At 48.5% G+C, this 15,058-nt stretch overlaps 6 protein-coding genes across 6 annotated transcripts; 3 read left to right on the top strand and 3 right to left on the bottom strand.

Moving 5' to 3' along the window:
• Window positions 1-286: 286 nt before the first annotated feature.
• Window positions 287-1,193, bottom strand: LACBIDRAFT_256445 (uncharacterized protein; the record flags this gene model as incomplete). The annotated part of the gene is made up of 6 exons (XM_001890192.1): window positions 287-347; window positions 401-454; window positions 505-555; window positions 606-922; window positions 983-994; window positions 1,047-1,193. The coding sequence occupies 6 exons, from the start codon at window positions 1,191-1,193 to the stop codon at window positions 287-289; spliced, it is 642 nt and encodes a 213-aa protein (XP_001890227.1).
• A 1,307-nt stretch (window positions 1,194-2,500) lies between these two features.
• On the top strand, window positions 2,501-3,134 carry LACBIDRAFT_296029 (uncharacterized protein; the record flags this gene model as incomplete). Its single annotated transcript, XM_001890215.1, has 2 exons — window positions 2,501-3,020; window positions 3,074-3,134. Coding segments are annotated over exons 1-2 (270 nt in total), but the record flags the coding sequence as incomplete, so codon positions are not given.
• A 376-nt stretch (window positions 3,135-3,510) lies between these two features.
• Window positions 3,511-5,643, top strand: LACBIDRAFT_317614 (uncharacterized protein; the record flags this gene model as incomplete). The annotated part of the gene is made up of 6 exons (XM_001890214.1): window positions 3,511-4,808; window positions 4,863-5,066; window positions 5,167-5,189; window positions 5,248-5,420; window positions 5,472-5,488; window positions 5,538-5,643. The coding sequence occupies 6 exons, from the start codon at window positions 3,511-3,513 to the stop codon at window positions 5,641-5,643; spliced, it is 1,821 nt and encodes a 606-aa protein (XP_001890249.1).
• Window positions 5,644-6,140: 497 nt separating this feature from the next.
• LACBIDRAFT_335339 (uncharacterized protein) lies at window positions 6,141-7,632 on the bottom strand (the record flags this gene model as incomplete). Its single annotated transcript, XM_001890191.1, has 5 exons — window positions 6,141-6,286; window positions 6,314-6,356; window positions 6,480-6,533; window positions 6,608-6,617; window positions 6,893-7,632. 5 exons carry the CDS (start codon window positions 7,630-7,632, stop codon window positions 6,141-6,143), a joined length of 993 nt encoding a protein of 330 aa, XP_001890226.1.
• A 3,182-nt stretch (window positions 7,633-10,814) lies between these two features.
• Window positions 10,815-12,351, bottom strand: LACBIDRAFT_335338 (uncharacterized protein; the record flags this gene model as incomplete). The annotated part of the gene is made up of 7 exons (XM_001890190.1): window positions 10,815-11,089; window positions 11,125-11,259; window positions 11,588-11,641; window positions 11,800-11,814; window positions 12,049-12,060; window positions 12,192-12,194; window positions 12,225-12,351. The coding sequence occupies 7 exons, from the start codon at window positions 12,349-12,351 to the stop codon at window positions 10,815-10,817; spliced, it is 621 nt and encodes a 206-aa protein (XP_001890225.1).
• Window positions 12,352-12,577: 226 nt separating this feature from the next.
• Window positions 12,578-14,841, top strand: LACBIDRAFT_296028 (uncharacterized protein; the record flags this gene model as incomplete). The annotated part of the gene is made up of 5 exons (XM_001890213.1): window positions 12,578-12,783; window positions 13,150-13,803; window positions 13,857-13,995; window positions 14,043-14,172; window positions 14,225-14,841. 5 exons carry the CDS (start codon window positions 12,578-12,580, stop codon window positions 14,614-14,616), a joined length of 1,521 nt encoding a protein of 506 aa, XP_001890248.1. The 3' UTR covers window positions 14,617-14,841.
• Window positions 14,842-15,058: the final 217 nt, after the last annotated feature.

Genomic DNA, 15,058 nt, shown 5'->3' with positions numbered 1-15,058 from the left:
TCTCAGGGGATCAACGGAAGAATTCAATTGAAGGGGGCCTTCACCTGGCGTCCTTGCCATAAATGAGTTAGAAAGGGCACAAAATTCCCCGAGTACTTGAGAATGTAACTGAGTGGAGGGTAAGCTTTCATTTGTTAGGTAGGAGGGGGGTGTGGGCAACAGCAGGTTCCACTTGGTCTATCTGCCTTGGGGCAAGATAAGAAAAGAAGACACACCACCCAAGGAAACCTAACCCAATAATATAATGTTCCGAGGAGATGTACATATCAGGGAGGACAGTTGACCTCTAGACCTTGTACCGTCGCCCAGTCTTCGTGAAGAAAGTCTGAAGGACGTAGACCTGAAATCTACATGGAAACGTGAATACTTTGCCGGAACACAAGTAGAACCTGCTACATACACGGCCATCCCGATGACACCTAAACTCTCAATCACTGCATACCAGAATAGGCGACTGGTGATAACCGTTAGCGGTGCAACACATTCAATGGACTTCGGACGTACTTTTGTGTCGATTTAACGATGGAAAACCCACGATTTTCCTGGGTATGATGACTGCGACGGGGTCAGTCACGTCCGACAAGGCATACTCAAACGACACTCACTGCTTCTGCATTCTCTTGATGTTCATCAGCAGACCATTCAGCCTGAACACGCTCTCTTCCAACGCGCTCGTATGCTCGGAAATCTGGCCAGGCTTCCCCGGTGCCTCTCGCCTGGGCTCACTCTCCACCATAATGTCAAAGTCCACCAGCTTGTCCGTCAACGTCGACATGTCATTCTCAAAACAGAAAGAGTATTCTCCGACGGTGTTGGCGGTGAGAACGTAGTCACCCTGGCGCTCTCTCTCGCCGTCTAGGATAACCTTGTGGTTGGGGTCTTTGATATCAAAATCAATGTCGAATGCGCCTCCTGATTGCACCTGTCGGTTCTGGAGGTTAGACCGAGACTACCACAGCCATCTATCGCCTTGTTAACGTACGGCAAAGTAAAACTAGACCGACGAAGGTCAGCATTGGTCTTCGCTGCATCAACCAACGACGCACCCCAATTTTTTCCCCAGCCTTGTCAACGTCGGCAAAGAAACATATCCTTTCGTTGGCAGAAATGGAGGTGGTAAGGGCTGAAGCTTTGACAGAAACCGAAAGTGAGAAGAAGAGAAAAAAAGATAAGAGAAAATGTCGCAGAGCCATGATAGCGCCGTCACCGTTGCAAACGATGTTGACCCGTATTTCGGAGTTCTAATGAGGAGGCAAGCACTTACAAGCACGCAGCACTGCCATTACTTACACGATCGGGATCGTTCAGAATCGCTCTTACTGTCAGCTCCTATCTCGTTGTTCATATCCTGAGTTCCTGGCGACATCAAAAAAAAAAACGACTGTCCGTAGCGGGTAGTTTGCAGTCGAAGGAATCGCCCACAGTCAAGAATCACATCGACCGTTGTGATTGCAAAGCAAGCTTTAACTTGAAGCGGGCTCAACCATCAGAACGGTACCGATCTTCTTGGTGGGGCCTCAGCAAGAAGTCACTCAGCGTGTGTTTCCTTCCCTTCGTCAGGCGCATTCGATAACAACTTCTTTAACAGAAAACTTTCCAGCTATGTCTCCCTCGCCACTATCATTACCACAGGAGGTGATCGACAAAATCGTCGATGACCTCGAGCCTGATGAGGACCTACCAAGTCTGTTGAATTGCTCCCTCATCAGCAGGTCATTTCTTGCAGCTAGTCGCAGAGTCCTTTTCAACCAGATGACCCTTGGCACGGACGATGACGCCGAACGGGGGTCGAAAGATTGCCGTGGTTTGTATACCATCGTCTCTGCCAACCCTCGACTTGGGTCATGTATCAAGAGAATAGTTATTGAAGATTCGCTATTTTCTAGTCCAGATCCAGAAAAGGGTACCAGAGTTGGATGGGTATCGCGCGAAGAAACACTCCCGTTGCTCTTGCCGCTCCTGGTGTCTCTCAAATTCTTAGCCATCAGAGCGTGGCTCGCTGATGAGAACCATCGCAAGCTAGACTGGTCCACCCTCCCGCCCAAACTCATAGCTGCATTTTCTCAAACATTCATGCTTCCCAGCCTGGTCAAGATCGAGTTTGTTGAGTTGAAGAACATCCCGAATGAGGTCGTTACCTCTTCAAGATATCTCAAAGGGTTGTCCCTCTGGGGTACACATTTGCTGGAGTTCAGTGACAACACCTCAAGTGGCGTTGAAATCGCACAGCCTCGGGTCCGGAGCCAGCTAGAGTACTTGGACATCACCAACTGTGCTCTTATTATCCCTACCCTGATCAAATCACTCGACTTATCTTGTCTGAAAATGTTACGCGTCGGGTTGACCTGTGCAGCTGATTTTGTTGGGTGGTCAACACTCGTGGACTGTATGTCACGGTCACTCGAAGAACTGGACATCATCCAGATGTATCCGTCCAATGAGCAATTTTGTGAGATACCCTATATTTCTTCTACATGTTTTCCTCTCTAATTTAACTCAGGCATTCCCCATGAACTCCTAGACTTCCCCGCGTTCCCGAATCTTCGGGTATTTTCTCTCGACATAGCCTACTATGCCTGTGAAACCTTCCCTCACCTCAACGTTCTACCAATCCTGCTCTATCAATTGCGAAAAATTACCTCCGATAGCAATCTCGAGGAGTTCAGATTGCTCGCGGACTACAGCCCGCCTCCTACCGATATACATGGTGTCGATGATGACTGGCTCAACCGTTTTTGCCGCCTTCCGTTTTGGCACGAGTTGGATTCAATCTTAACGCATCCTCGGTTCTCGAAGTTAAGAAGGGTGGATGTTTCATTCAAAAGGAATGACGGAACGGAGTCGATGTCGTCGGAGTCTGACCTGCATATGTCTGATGAACCTGACCCACAGGTGGATCGTGGTTCTGACCTCCAAGTGGATGTCGAACCCGAATGTGACCTTGAACCAGAGCTTCACGATTTACGAAAGCAGATACCTGGGTTGGTTAACAAGAAAATCGTCTTCTTTGACTTTATGGAGTACGTCGCTCAGAAATTTTAACTTCTAAACGCTTCTAACGAAACTTTCCTAGCGAGTAAACATTATGATTTTACAAGTGACTACAGCGGATCATATATATCATTGATTCATGGATGGACTGCGTAGCTTGATTTTTCTTTCGTTTGGGTCACTGGCAAGTAGATCTTGGCTGCTACGTACTGAGCTTCCCGCCCATCCTACCCGCCCTTCAAAGAGTTAATTCAAGCATCGTGCAGAAAATTTGGCCAATTTCCTACGCGAAAGATTCCAGCGTGTTCCAAGTTTTTTCTGGCGTCGAAAGGAAGAGGACTTGTGTTGAAGAAAAGTTTGGGGCTCGGGCCATTCGGCTGAGCTCGGCAATTTCCGATCGACATCATATCGTCCTCCGACTCGCTGGCCACAACGTTGACCTCTTCACCTCCATCCATCTCCTGGCTTCATCCTCTCGTGAGCTGATTCTTCTCTGGTTCACAGGACATTTCTATTGCAATGTCCGCGGATTTGGCGCGTCTGTGGCCTCTCGACGCTTCGCCTTTGGACCCGACACGCTCTTCACATCCGGACTCTACTGATCGGTTCTACTTCTCTCCCCATATTCGACCGCTTTCCCCTGCTCAAGATGAATTCTACCCGAACTCAAGGTCTAGGGAAGCCGAAGCGTGTTTGCACTACCTCTACGATCCCCAGCAATTTCTTGATGATTTCAACCTTCTGGATCCTCAACAAACTCGACCAATACTCTTTCCATCATCGGACAACCGGATATACCCCAGCTCTATTCCCCCGGCTACCTTCAACTCTCATCATCACATGCTTTCCCTTGACTTTGCTGCTACAACTCTGTTCAATACGCCTTCTTCGCCCCCCACTTTCGGATTCCTTTCTCCTACTTCAACTGCCGCTCAACCTCAAACTATCGATGCTGATATGTCTTCAAGCTCACCTCTGTTCTCTGCTTTCTCATACATTCAAGAGGATTTCTCTAGCTCTCCCTTCGGATGCCACTTTGATTTGTCTTTGCCGAACAACCTACTGTATTGCGAATCGGACATATCTCCCGTCGTCCGTGCGCCTAAAGCACCTCCGGCACTCTCTCATCAACAAACACCCAAACCTGACGCGAAGTCTAAGAACGGTGGAAAACGGAACAAACGGAACAAACCCGACCCTACCCCAACCTTTATGGAAAAGCTTCGCTGCGCTCCTGATCAGTCTGACGTTGTGCCTCTCACCTCCTCGCGGCTGGAATCTTCATCCCCTCTTTCGCTTGATGTTCCTTCCTTACAGTCGCCGTGTAAGCTGAATTCTCTAGGGGTCTATCGCGCCAGCAGTCCTCCCGAAGATCCTGTCGATTCTGAAGCTGTCTCAGCAAAAGATCAACCGCCGCAAGTTGATGGAAGCCTACTAAACCCAATAACCCCGCTTCGTTTATCTGACCCTGCATCCCTGTCTCCGCTGACTCCACTCACTCCAAGCTCTTCACTCGTCCCACGCATTTCAATCTCTCTGAAACCCAAACGCCGATTGGCGGATGCTTCTTCGCCTCTTATTCGAAGGAAAAGACTACGCAGCCGTGCGCTCCAGCTACCTGACTCCTCTTCTGAATCTTCTGCTGCCTCGTCATCGTCGTCTCCCACAAGTTCTCCCACGCCTTCATCCTCAAAGTCTGTTAGCAACGTTACCTTCGGCATGCGCACTCTACCAGCCTCAATCACAACCGCATCCAAGTTCCCACTCTTCTATCGACGCTTCCCGGCAAGCTCCTATTTCCAGCCTCTAGACGCCGAGTAAACACATCTTTATTCTTTGCTACGCCCATTCACTATCTGATTTTTTCTAAGATCCCCTTGTACCTTGTTCGACGTCCGCCATCCAGGGGGAAATTACAACATGCCTCGCGGAAGCCTAGACCTTTACACCCCGAGATTTGTTAAAGGGAGAGGAACAGAGAAGGTGGGAATGTGCCCCATCTGCGTCGAGCCGGCCGAGCGGGGCGGCGAGAACAAGAAACTTTGGTTTGCGATGAAGTTCTCTGCCTTCAAGTGGTACGTTCTCTGCCCATGACCTGTAGCAGTTCTAATACGATTATATTCCAGCGCCGTCATTTATATTTCTTTCCCAAGTTTTGTAGCTAACCATTTACAGTTACCACATGCAATACGCACATGGTTCTTATTATTTCCTCCACTGAAATTGAGAACGCTAACCCATTCAACGACACTGTAGGAATTTCGGCGTCCACCGGTCGTCCCTTCTCACCCCCAACGTCCTTCCGCCTCATTGAGCGCCCAAAACCTGGTAAGAACGAAAAAAGGCACATCCAGCAAGGAAAATGTCACAAATGTGACAAGTGGGTCGCCGTGGAAGGTGTCAAGGACTTGGAAAGCAAGGTAATGTCGGCGATATTCTCACTCTTTGTTCGGCCTGTTGATCGTTGATTGTCTCGGAAGGTGAAGGAACTCCACTGGTATGTACCTCTCTCGGCTTTCTCTAGCTAATTCACTCTTCGGATAAAGGTGGAAACACGCTGCCTCCTGCCATCAGGGATCGACTATTTCCGGAGAATGCGATGTGTACGAGGATGATTATGTTTTTCAAAAGCTCTTAGAACTAGAGAATTAGACGAGGGTGTAGGATTTGCTCGCTCAAGCATGTAACATTACCAATATCAATTTGTAAAGCATTGAAGTCCACCAAAATTTGAGATGCTGAGAGTAAGTACCCCGCAACGCCCCCACTTGGCAGGGTGCCGAAAGCTCTGTTTACCTCATAAGAAAGGTCTGAAAAACGGCTTCCGTGACTCGCACAATTTCTATCTTCTTGAGAACTTTAATCAGCTAAGTGTCGTGGGTGGAGCAAGTTGGATCAGTCATAGGACTTGGCGTTGAAAGCTTTATGTTTGTGTTTCGGTGGGTGGGGTACCAAGAAGTGGGAGTATGAGTAGTTAGTGGCTTGCTAGACGGAGAGCGCGGTGGCATATTCCCATCTGCGCGCAGGGGTTTTTTAATGTCAAATTATAGTCTATTGGGGCGGAGCCAGGGGTCATAAGTACTAAGTATTATCAGTGTTGATAGCTTCTTCTAGTCATCCGACCGGCAACGCTTGTTGAATCTGGGCGGTTAGAGTCGCGAAAGCTGTAGTATGTCCAGCAGGATGAAAGACGTTAGACTCGGATCACAGACGCCCATAAGTGTGGGTAGTGACGTTTTTTCTCTCTGCGGCCATTGTGGCGTGGCGTCCACAAGTTTTTGCCCTACGAGCTGATCTGTAGAAAAATAAAATTTAAACATACCATGCTTACGCGAGAGCTGAGTTTTGGGTTGTCGAAAATAAACCTAGAGAATTTAACGAAGACCTTGCTTTGGAGGTCAAGAAACTGCCTCGTTCAAAACCAAAAAGAAGGGGCAAGGCCCCAAATTATCTGAGGTCATATTCCATAAGGAGAGGTGCACACATACTGAGAAAGCAGGACATCCGAGATTTCTTCGAGATTGCGAGACGGCGGACGGCTGCTGCAGGCCACCAACAGGCGACTTTCAACTTTTGATCTCGACCTCTTTGGTCTTCTTTGCGCCGCTGCGCGCACCGGACACGCACTTAAAAATCATCGAGAAGTATCAAGTGGAATCTGTTTTATCAACTTCTGTTCGTCTTAGGGTGGGGATGCGTTTGTGTGAGGAACAAGCGCCCATTGAGCGCGCAGGATGTGGTGGAGGAGGTCACTGTATCAACAAACGTCTTACATAACGACGAGCTCAGAGTCGGAGTTCTAAAGTCCTTTTGCTTCGCGCTACTCTCTTACACGACATCCTACTATTTTACACGTCTTTGGCATGGTATAATTGCGCCTAGGAAGACACAGCGAGCTCACGTCGTCATCAAGATCCAAACATCGCTCTCCGTCGGGCTCTGCGTCAATCCAGCCCATCCATAGCATCCAACAGCCACGTCGATGGCCTGGTAGTCTTCAGAAGGATGATACAACCTAGGAGCGCCCTGCTTCCACAACTCTGTTTGTCGATGTCGTCGTCGACGATGCTGATCGTCCAAAGCACTAGCTCGCAGCGCGTGATGCACGGCTAGAAGCACATCTTGCACAATGACGACCCCATCGTCGATCCTCGATGGGAACACAACGATGGGCTTGCTGACGAGCGCCATGCGGATGGTTAGAGACCCTAGATTTGGGTTTGATGCCCTCTCATGCCGCCATCGGTCGTCGTCGACGACGTGACGACGGCTTGTCGCGAACGACGGCGGCGAGCGGATGTCGTATTTGATTGGTGGGGTCGTCCCTCGTTCAAGCAATGGGTTGATTGAGGTGCCGTAGCGGGATAGTGGTGGCAGTGGTATGCAGGAATGTGGGTGGAGAGATAAGGGATTGCCTAACGAGGACGGACGACTTGCGGTGTACATCGGCGAGACGAGACGAGCGTACGATGCGGCTGGAGACCCCATCGACACTCCAAAGCCTGAGTTCATGCTCGCGGCTGAGCCGTATGGTTCTGGTGCATGCGCACGGACCACCTTATGGCCATCGCCAGCTGTGGATTGGGACTGCTGCATCGTCGGAGAGGGGATGTATGACGCGTAGGGGTTGTATTCTGGCATCTTTGTCGTCGTTGTTGCCGATGAGGGGGGTCTAATTGGTGATGGTGAGTTCTCCAGCTCGATACATGGACGAGCGATGCTCACGACGCTCTGATTCGGTTCTAGGATCTGTCGGAACGTTTGTCTTCGTGTTTGAATAGGTAGGGTACCAAGGGAGTAGGGCCACGAGAACGTGGTAGTTTGGTTAGAGGAAGAGCGGGAGGTGGGGATTTTTCCATCCGCGCGTGGTGAGTGGTTATATTATCTGCTATGGCCTGTCCTGTTGGTTCTTATTTGCCGTACTGCCATCATCAGGGTCGAGTTTCGAGCGCTAATGGTAATCTGGCTGAGGCCGAGGGGGTCACAGAAACTTTTCTTTTTTCTTTTCGCCGTGGGCTAGCTAGATCGTTTCTGGCCTCTACAATTTTTGGTTCCTGTTGTCGTATCACCGATAATATGTAGTGTTTTCCGTCGGTTTCCACTACTTCTTATCCCACTAGCAAAATAACCAGACTGACTTTCTATGCGAGTCACCTAGGTGTTTCACGAGTGGCGACAAAACTTAATATCGTCGTAGCGGGTCAAGCTGTAGCATAAGTCGCCTTTACATTTAAAGCCCTGAAGTGTTGACTTGCTAATCAACTACATGGCCACGGCATTCATTCATCATCATAATGTGTGTTCGATTCGAGATGGATGTTACAGTATAGTAATGATTTCTTTGGGCAAAGATGTCTCGATGCTGGACATCATCTTTAGAATTTTACCCAAGCTCGAAAGGCACGGACAGAGTCGCATAATGTTAGAGAAATTGGCCACGAAGTTTTACGCGTGAGCGGATGCAGGAATTAAGTAATGTCGAAGGAAGAACGCCCTGCAGGCCTTGACTTGGTGTTACATACGTCCGATTTTGGACCATATACTCCAAGGGTGTGCCCCTGGAAAGCAACTGGTTCCTTTCATTATTTCCTGGGCGACAATAAAGAAAGTCTTATAATGCCGAACGGGTATTAAATTGTGAGAGCATTAACACATGTACTTCAATGAGAAACAATCGTGTTGGGTACTGCGCATTGGTGGGTCGACACCTACATGGGCCGCGCCTGAACTCTACCGTCTAGAATATGACGTATAACATACCCCAGTTATTTCGAAGCCGTGCGATGTATATTCCTTTGGAAGTGTCATGCTCCAGGTGAGTGCGAATTTCTAGTAGATAGTCTGTTTCGAATTTAGTTATGTTTGGATAGGTGAATACCGGCAGGATACCTCACCACGATATTTCACCACGATATTGCTCAAGATGCTTGCAAGATGCTCTTGTAATTATGGAGTTGATCAGTGAAAGGCATCCAAGGTGTCCACCCGAGCCAATGTTGACGGACAAACTTTGGAATTTTGTTCGTTCTTTTTAGCATGCAAATCCTTTGAGTGGCCCGGACATGAAAATGGTTCCCACTGCAAGAGGTTGTGACGAGTATGACCAGGTTGAGGAGGCTTCACGTGGCAGAAAAACTTGCGCGCACTTAGGCATCATCAAAAGGTGTACCGTTAAACCGTACTTTCCTTCTGAATTTTTGCTCGTCCTATGGTGAGCATGCGTTTGTGTGGAAAACAAGAGCGCAGGGTGCGGGGAAAGAGGTTGGAGAGAGGCATATTTACAAGGGTCTTATAATTACATAACGAGCTCAGAGTCGGAGTTCTAAAGTCCTTCTGCTTCCTACTACAAACTTACACGACATCCTACTTACTATCTCACAGTCCTTGGTCATTGTCTAATCGTGCCGACGAAGACACAGTGAGCTCACGTTGTCATCAGAATCCAAACATCGCCCTCCGTCGGGCTCTGCGTCAATCCAGCCCATCCATAGCATCCAAAAGCCAGGTCGATGGGCTCGTAATTTTCAGAGGGGCGGTACGACCCAGGAGCGCCTTGTCTCCATAACTCTGCTTGTCGACGTCGATGTCGACCATGCTGATCATACAAGGCACTAGTTCGCAGCGCGCAGTGCACGGCGAGAAGCACATCTTGCACAGTGATGACCCCATCGTCGATCCTCGATGGGAACGCAACGATGGGTTTGTTGACAAGCGCCGTGCGGATGGTCAGAGATTCTAAGTTCGGGTTTGATGCCCTCTCATACCGCCACCAGTCGTCGTCGACGAAATGACGACGACTCGTTGCGAACGACGGCGGCGAGCGGATGTCGTACTTGATTGGCGAGGTCCTTCCTCTTTCAAGTAGTGGGTTGATTGAGGTGCCGTAGCGCGATAGTGGTGGCAGTGGTATGCAGGAATGTGAGTGGAGAGATGGGGCATTTCCCAACGAGGACGGACGTCTAGCGGTATGCATTGGCGAGACCAGGGGAGTGTACGAGGTGGCTGGAGACCCCACCGACACCCCAAAGCCTGAATTTGTGCTCATGGCTAGGCCGTATGGTTCTGATGCATGCGCACAGACCACTCTATGACCCTCGTTAGCTATGGATTGGGACTGTTGCATCGTCGGAGAGGGGATGTACAACGGGTAGGGAATGTACGCTGGCATTTTAGTCCTCATTTTTGCCAATAATGGGGTCTAACTCCTGGGGGTGAGTCCTCCAGCTCGATACATGGCCGAGCGGTGCTCACAATGCTCTGATTTGGTTCTAGGGCCCGTCAGAACGTTTATGTTCGTGTTTGGGGGGGTAGGGTATCAAGGGGAGTGGGGCCACGATAAGGTGGTGGTCTGGTAGAGGAAGAGCGGGGGTGGGGATATTTCCATCCGCTCTCAGTGGGTAATAATATTATCTGGTGAGAATAGCCTGTCGAAAGTACCCAATCATCAACAGGTCAATATTGGCTGTCTGCCACTGGTGCCCAGCCACGACTGTGTGATGGTTGATTTGTTGTCATGATTTGCTTTGTTCTTCCTTGTTCTAGATCATGCATGAATTTTCCATGGCTCTCTCGAAGTATCCTGAGTTATCAGCACAGCACCCTACCTGTAAAACATAAATAAAATTTATATCAACGCCTATCCTCACCTCACCAGGGCTTTTGATTGGCTCTTCGTCGTTATCTGGTTCCCACTTGTCAAGAGTTGACCGTCCCCGACTCTAAGGAGGGTTCTGTCAAACGCGAACGACTCTCTACTGAATTGAATTTGAATAGCTCCAATTGCGATTGCTAGAAAATTCTATCGGATCTTGAAAAGTGTCTACTTATGGGAATACTGTGTTGTCGGATCTCAAAACGTTACCTGAGTTTTCCGGACGAATCCATGATCTTCGTTCGGAGTCAAAAAAGTCAAGAGATGTGTCTGAGATTGGAAGTAGAGTTTGAGCGAAGGTTCTGGTCTGCCTTCGCGTAGCTATGTAGATTGGAAACGATGTAGGCAAATCGGATGCCATGGCACTCGCGTAGCCAAAGACGAGACTGTCCTCGTCGTGGAAGTCGTGGTCTGCTGCAAGGTTTACGTAGGATGCTAGAACTGACACTATTCGATTGTCGTTATATGATTGTACATCGGACCTATTGTTTGCCATACGAAGAGCCAAAAAAAACGAATTCTGAAGCAGACGCCATCCCAGGCCACGATATCACTTGGAGATGGCGTAGGCTGCGAGTCGCGACTATCGACGTTGGTAGAGAATAACGTCGTCGTAGCTATCTATCATTGAACATGATTATCGCCCACTAAAAAAAAAGAAAAGAAGAGTCGGGGACCGGGCGGGCTCGCCCGCCGCTAAAGCATTTAGTATCGCCCGAGCGCTTATGACAATTCGTAGGCCGCTGCTGGGGGGTTAAAGATAAAACTCTCCTCGTCTTACAGTATCTCGCTATGGGCTATATAGCTAGTTAAATCGTTTCTGGCCTCTGCATTTTTTGGTTCGGTTTGTCGTATCACCGATAACACGTATTATGTTCCGTCGGTCTCCACTGTCTCTTATCCGACTTCCAAAAAAACAACAAGACCCTTTGTACAGAGACTCACATTCTACGTGAAGTGTCTCATGAAGGCGACAGAATTTAATCGTAGTCGTAGCAGCTACAGTAGCACAAGTCACCTTTGCATTTGAAGCCCTGAGGTGGTGACTCGCTGATTAACTGCGAGATAGGTGTTACACTCCAGTGATAATTTGAACGGACAAAAATGTTTCGATGCTGGACATCATCTTTAGAATTTAAAAAAAGACAACTACTCACTCAGGACGGCCTGAGCTGGAGAGTGTCAGAGAAATCGGCCGCGAAGATTTACGCGTAAGCGAACTTGAATGCAGGAATTAATGTGGAAGATTTCGTCGGTAAGACGTAAATTGTCTAACATATGTAACAGGGTTACAACGGAGTCGGAGATTGGTGCTTGCGCGGCTAAGTGAAAGGGTATGTATGCCAGGGTCTGTCAAAGATCTACGGCTATTAACGCTGAATCTACTCATACGCTGAGCCACTCACGGGCAAGTAAGTCTTGACAGGGTGCACGTTTCGTCAGGTGTATCACGAGCATTTGTGGGAAAGGTTTTCGAGAGCTGTCCAACGTGTTAACCGAGTTTTTAGTGAGTCAAAATTCAGGCATGACAATGTTGAAGGATACTCACTGTCTTCATTGGAAAATATATACCGAGACGTACCAACCCTCACATCAGCTAACTTGATATGAGCGTTTCCCCACGTATCTGAAGCGTTCAGGTCTCCGCTTGGGAGAGGATGGGGAGTTGCGCGAGACTGAACGCGCAATATATGACTGTTGGAAACCATCCCAGCGGACCTCTCAAGAGGGTCACTAAAGTTTGCAGAGACCAAGGATGACAAGAACAGGCTATCAGGATATTAGCGGGCTTAACGTCTATATACGAGGATGAAGTACTTCTCGAAGGATAGCTGTTAGACCAACCAGTATGAATAATGTTGCACTCATTGTGCAGATAATGGATGGCCGATATAAGTCGTCGGATGATAGGTTGCGGGAGGCCCGCTGGCCCGAATGAATGCAAATCTTCAGGTCAAGTGCTTGTCACCAGGAAGAGGTGTTTTACATTTGGCCCGTGATGGTAGAAGCGATCTCGAAGCTGAAGAACATGCGAGCGGCCAGGGTGAAGAGAAGAACCATTGGCACGCATTCGTTGGAGGTAATCGAGTTCACGAAGTTGTTCGGCACCCGTCGCAGATCCTACGCGGTCTGGCTTTTGAGTGAGGCGAGAAATATGAAGCTTCCGAAGGCATATCTGTAAACAATTTGAGAGTTCCTAAGGCCGACGACGTATCGCTAAACGACGAGCACCATGATGCGAAACAGGTGACATTGTTGACATACTTGTTTTATTGAACATGCCACACAGGAGAGTAAGCACCCCACCCGAGGTTCTTGAGAATGCGATTCAATGATGGAAAACCGCCCAAAACTTGGTGGCATGATATGATGCAAAAAAGTGGTTATCACGTGCCACTCCAACTGAACGTCTGAAATCAAAGCCAATGACTCTCACAACTGTTTGACTCACCCAATGTCTCAACCATTTCGTGTTTTCCAACTCCAACCACCCTTACATTGCGTAGGATGTCGACAGCTCATTTCCAAAGCGCTGTCGACCTTTCAGACGATATCTCCGTTGTCGACAACGACATTCTGTTTCCTCGGACCCCCTTCAGACATACCCTGGAATCCCTTTCTTCAATATTTACTGACGTCGATCCTGCTTATCTTGCTACCATCATAAGCCATCAATTTTTTGCTGAAGATCTCCATCGGTTGGATGGAAGCTCGAATTGTCTCGATATTACGGATACGAACGATTGCGACTTCGACGACCACGCACGCCATTTGCTCAACTCCGTGATCTCGCCTCTTTGCGTATACTTCACAATTCTTTCGACCTTCTACAATGAAGAACCGTCAATCCCCCAGGTATTTTTCCAATACCTAAAAGAACTTCAACACATCGCTGCGGAATTCGAATGGGAAGCGGTTTTTGAATACCACACGATCTTTTTCAATCGCTGCGTTGATGCGATGAGGGAATACCATGATTTCTCCGCATGGGGAGTTCCTGATATTCCACTGATGAGTTTCTACATACGAGACAAGGCCCCTCGAACCGACGTCTTTGGATCTGACGACAACCAAACTTTGTTTCCGATCCGAGAGGAGGCTGAGGAAGAGTATGGATCGCCTCCTAGGTCGAGTAGGTCGTCGCCGCAGAGGGCGTTGACGTGAGTCCTCATTCTCAATGATGATTATTCTTTTTTCACTGTGTCCCCTACAGCATCATTCTGCGGCGAACTTTGGACACTTGTCTTGATGACTGGAATGACCTTCAATTTGTCTCGTACACGAAGTACACTATAGATGATCGCCTCGATTTGTGCAATCTTCCTGTAGGAAACCCCGGAGAACCATTCGGCGTACGTCGACCTAATAAAAATGTTTCATCTTGGCTCACACTTTTCAGGCACTGGAGACCGTCTGTCTCGAATACTCCGTCAACGCGGGAGATTCCAATCAAACGATATCGGTGTCTGACATCGCCGAACGATTTCTATCATACGAGGGTGACGATTACCCGTACCTAACTGTCATCAGTGAGATTAATTCTCAATAACTCTTTGATTTCTTCTCATTGTAGTATTCCAGGATTCAAAGATCATTGTGAGGCGATGGACAGGGCATGGAACAGAGGCATGGCAGCCCGCCCTATCGAGGCGCACTGCACTCCGAAGGAAATTCCACCCCAGGTTCACTTTCCGGAGAAGCGCTGGACGCGTCGTACGCAGGATGACCCGCCCCATATCAAGCGCTGGACAATTTCCGTTCGATCCTGGCTTAAACGCCAAGTGAAAAATCTTCGGCCCCCAACGAAGCGTGCTAGACATGTCCTTGCCTCGCTCGTACGGCGGAATTTATATAATAGGAGCATGGACTCCCTCGGTTCCTTCCGCTCTCTGGATTCCGACGTGACGATCAAAGTTACCCCGAACATTTTGCGTCGAAAGTCTAGTATCCTGAGCTTCAAAACTCTAATATAGGTGGACAATCTTACGAATAGTCTGGACGGAAATATGGACTCGTGATTTCTGTGTGGTAGGATTTTTACCGTTGCTTTCGAACCATTTCGTTCCTCCAATTTATTTCGGACTAGTATTGTTAGACTTTTGTCGGTAGATTCTTTAATATTTCGTAGTCGTAAAGACTTTTTTCTTTCCGTCAATACTATAGACACTTACCTATGTAGATAATACCATCTTCCAAAGAACATTGTAGCGGGATTTTTTTTTTTTTTTTTTTTTTTTGTGTCCGATTTATGTCTATTGGGGCGAAGCCCCATGTCAGACCTTACAACTAATGTAGACTACCTAAGGCCCCAATGCCTATAATTCCTAACCCCCTGAGGCCGTCTCATGCACTGGTGGCGGCACGCCCTTGGCGACCATTCCCCCACACAGCCCGGCACAGAAACGCCGTTTAGAA

The sequence above is a fragment of the Laccaria bicolor genome, genomic scaffold (assembly GCF_000143565.1).
Source record: "Laccaria bicolor S238N-H82 LACBIscaffold_83 genomic scaffold, whole genome shotgun sequence".
NCBI lineage: Eukaryota > Fungi > Basidiomycota > Agaricomycetes > Agaricales > Hydnangiaceae > Laccaria > Laccaria bicolor.
The sequence above is the reverse complement of the archived record's forward strand: the minus strand, read 5'-3'. Positions and strand labels throughout refer to the sequence as shown.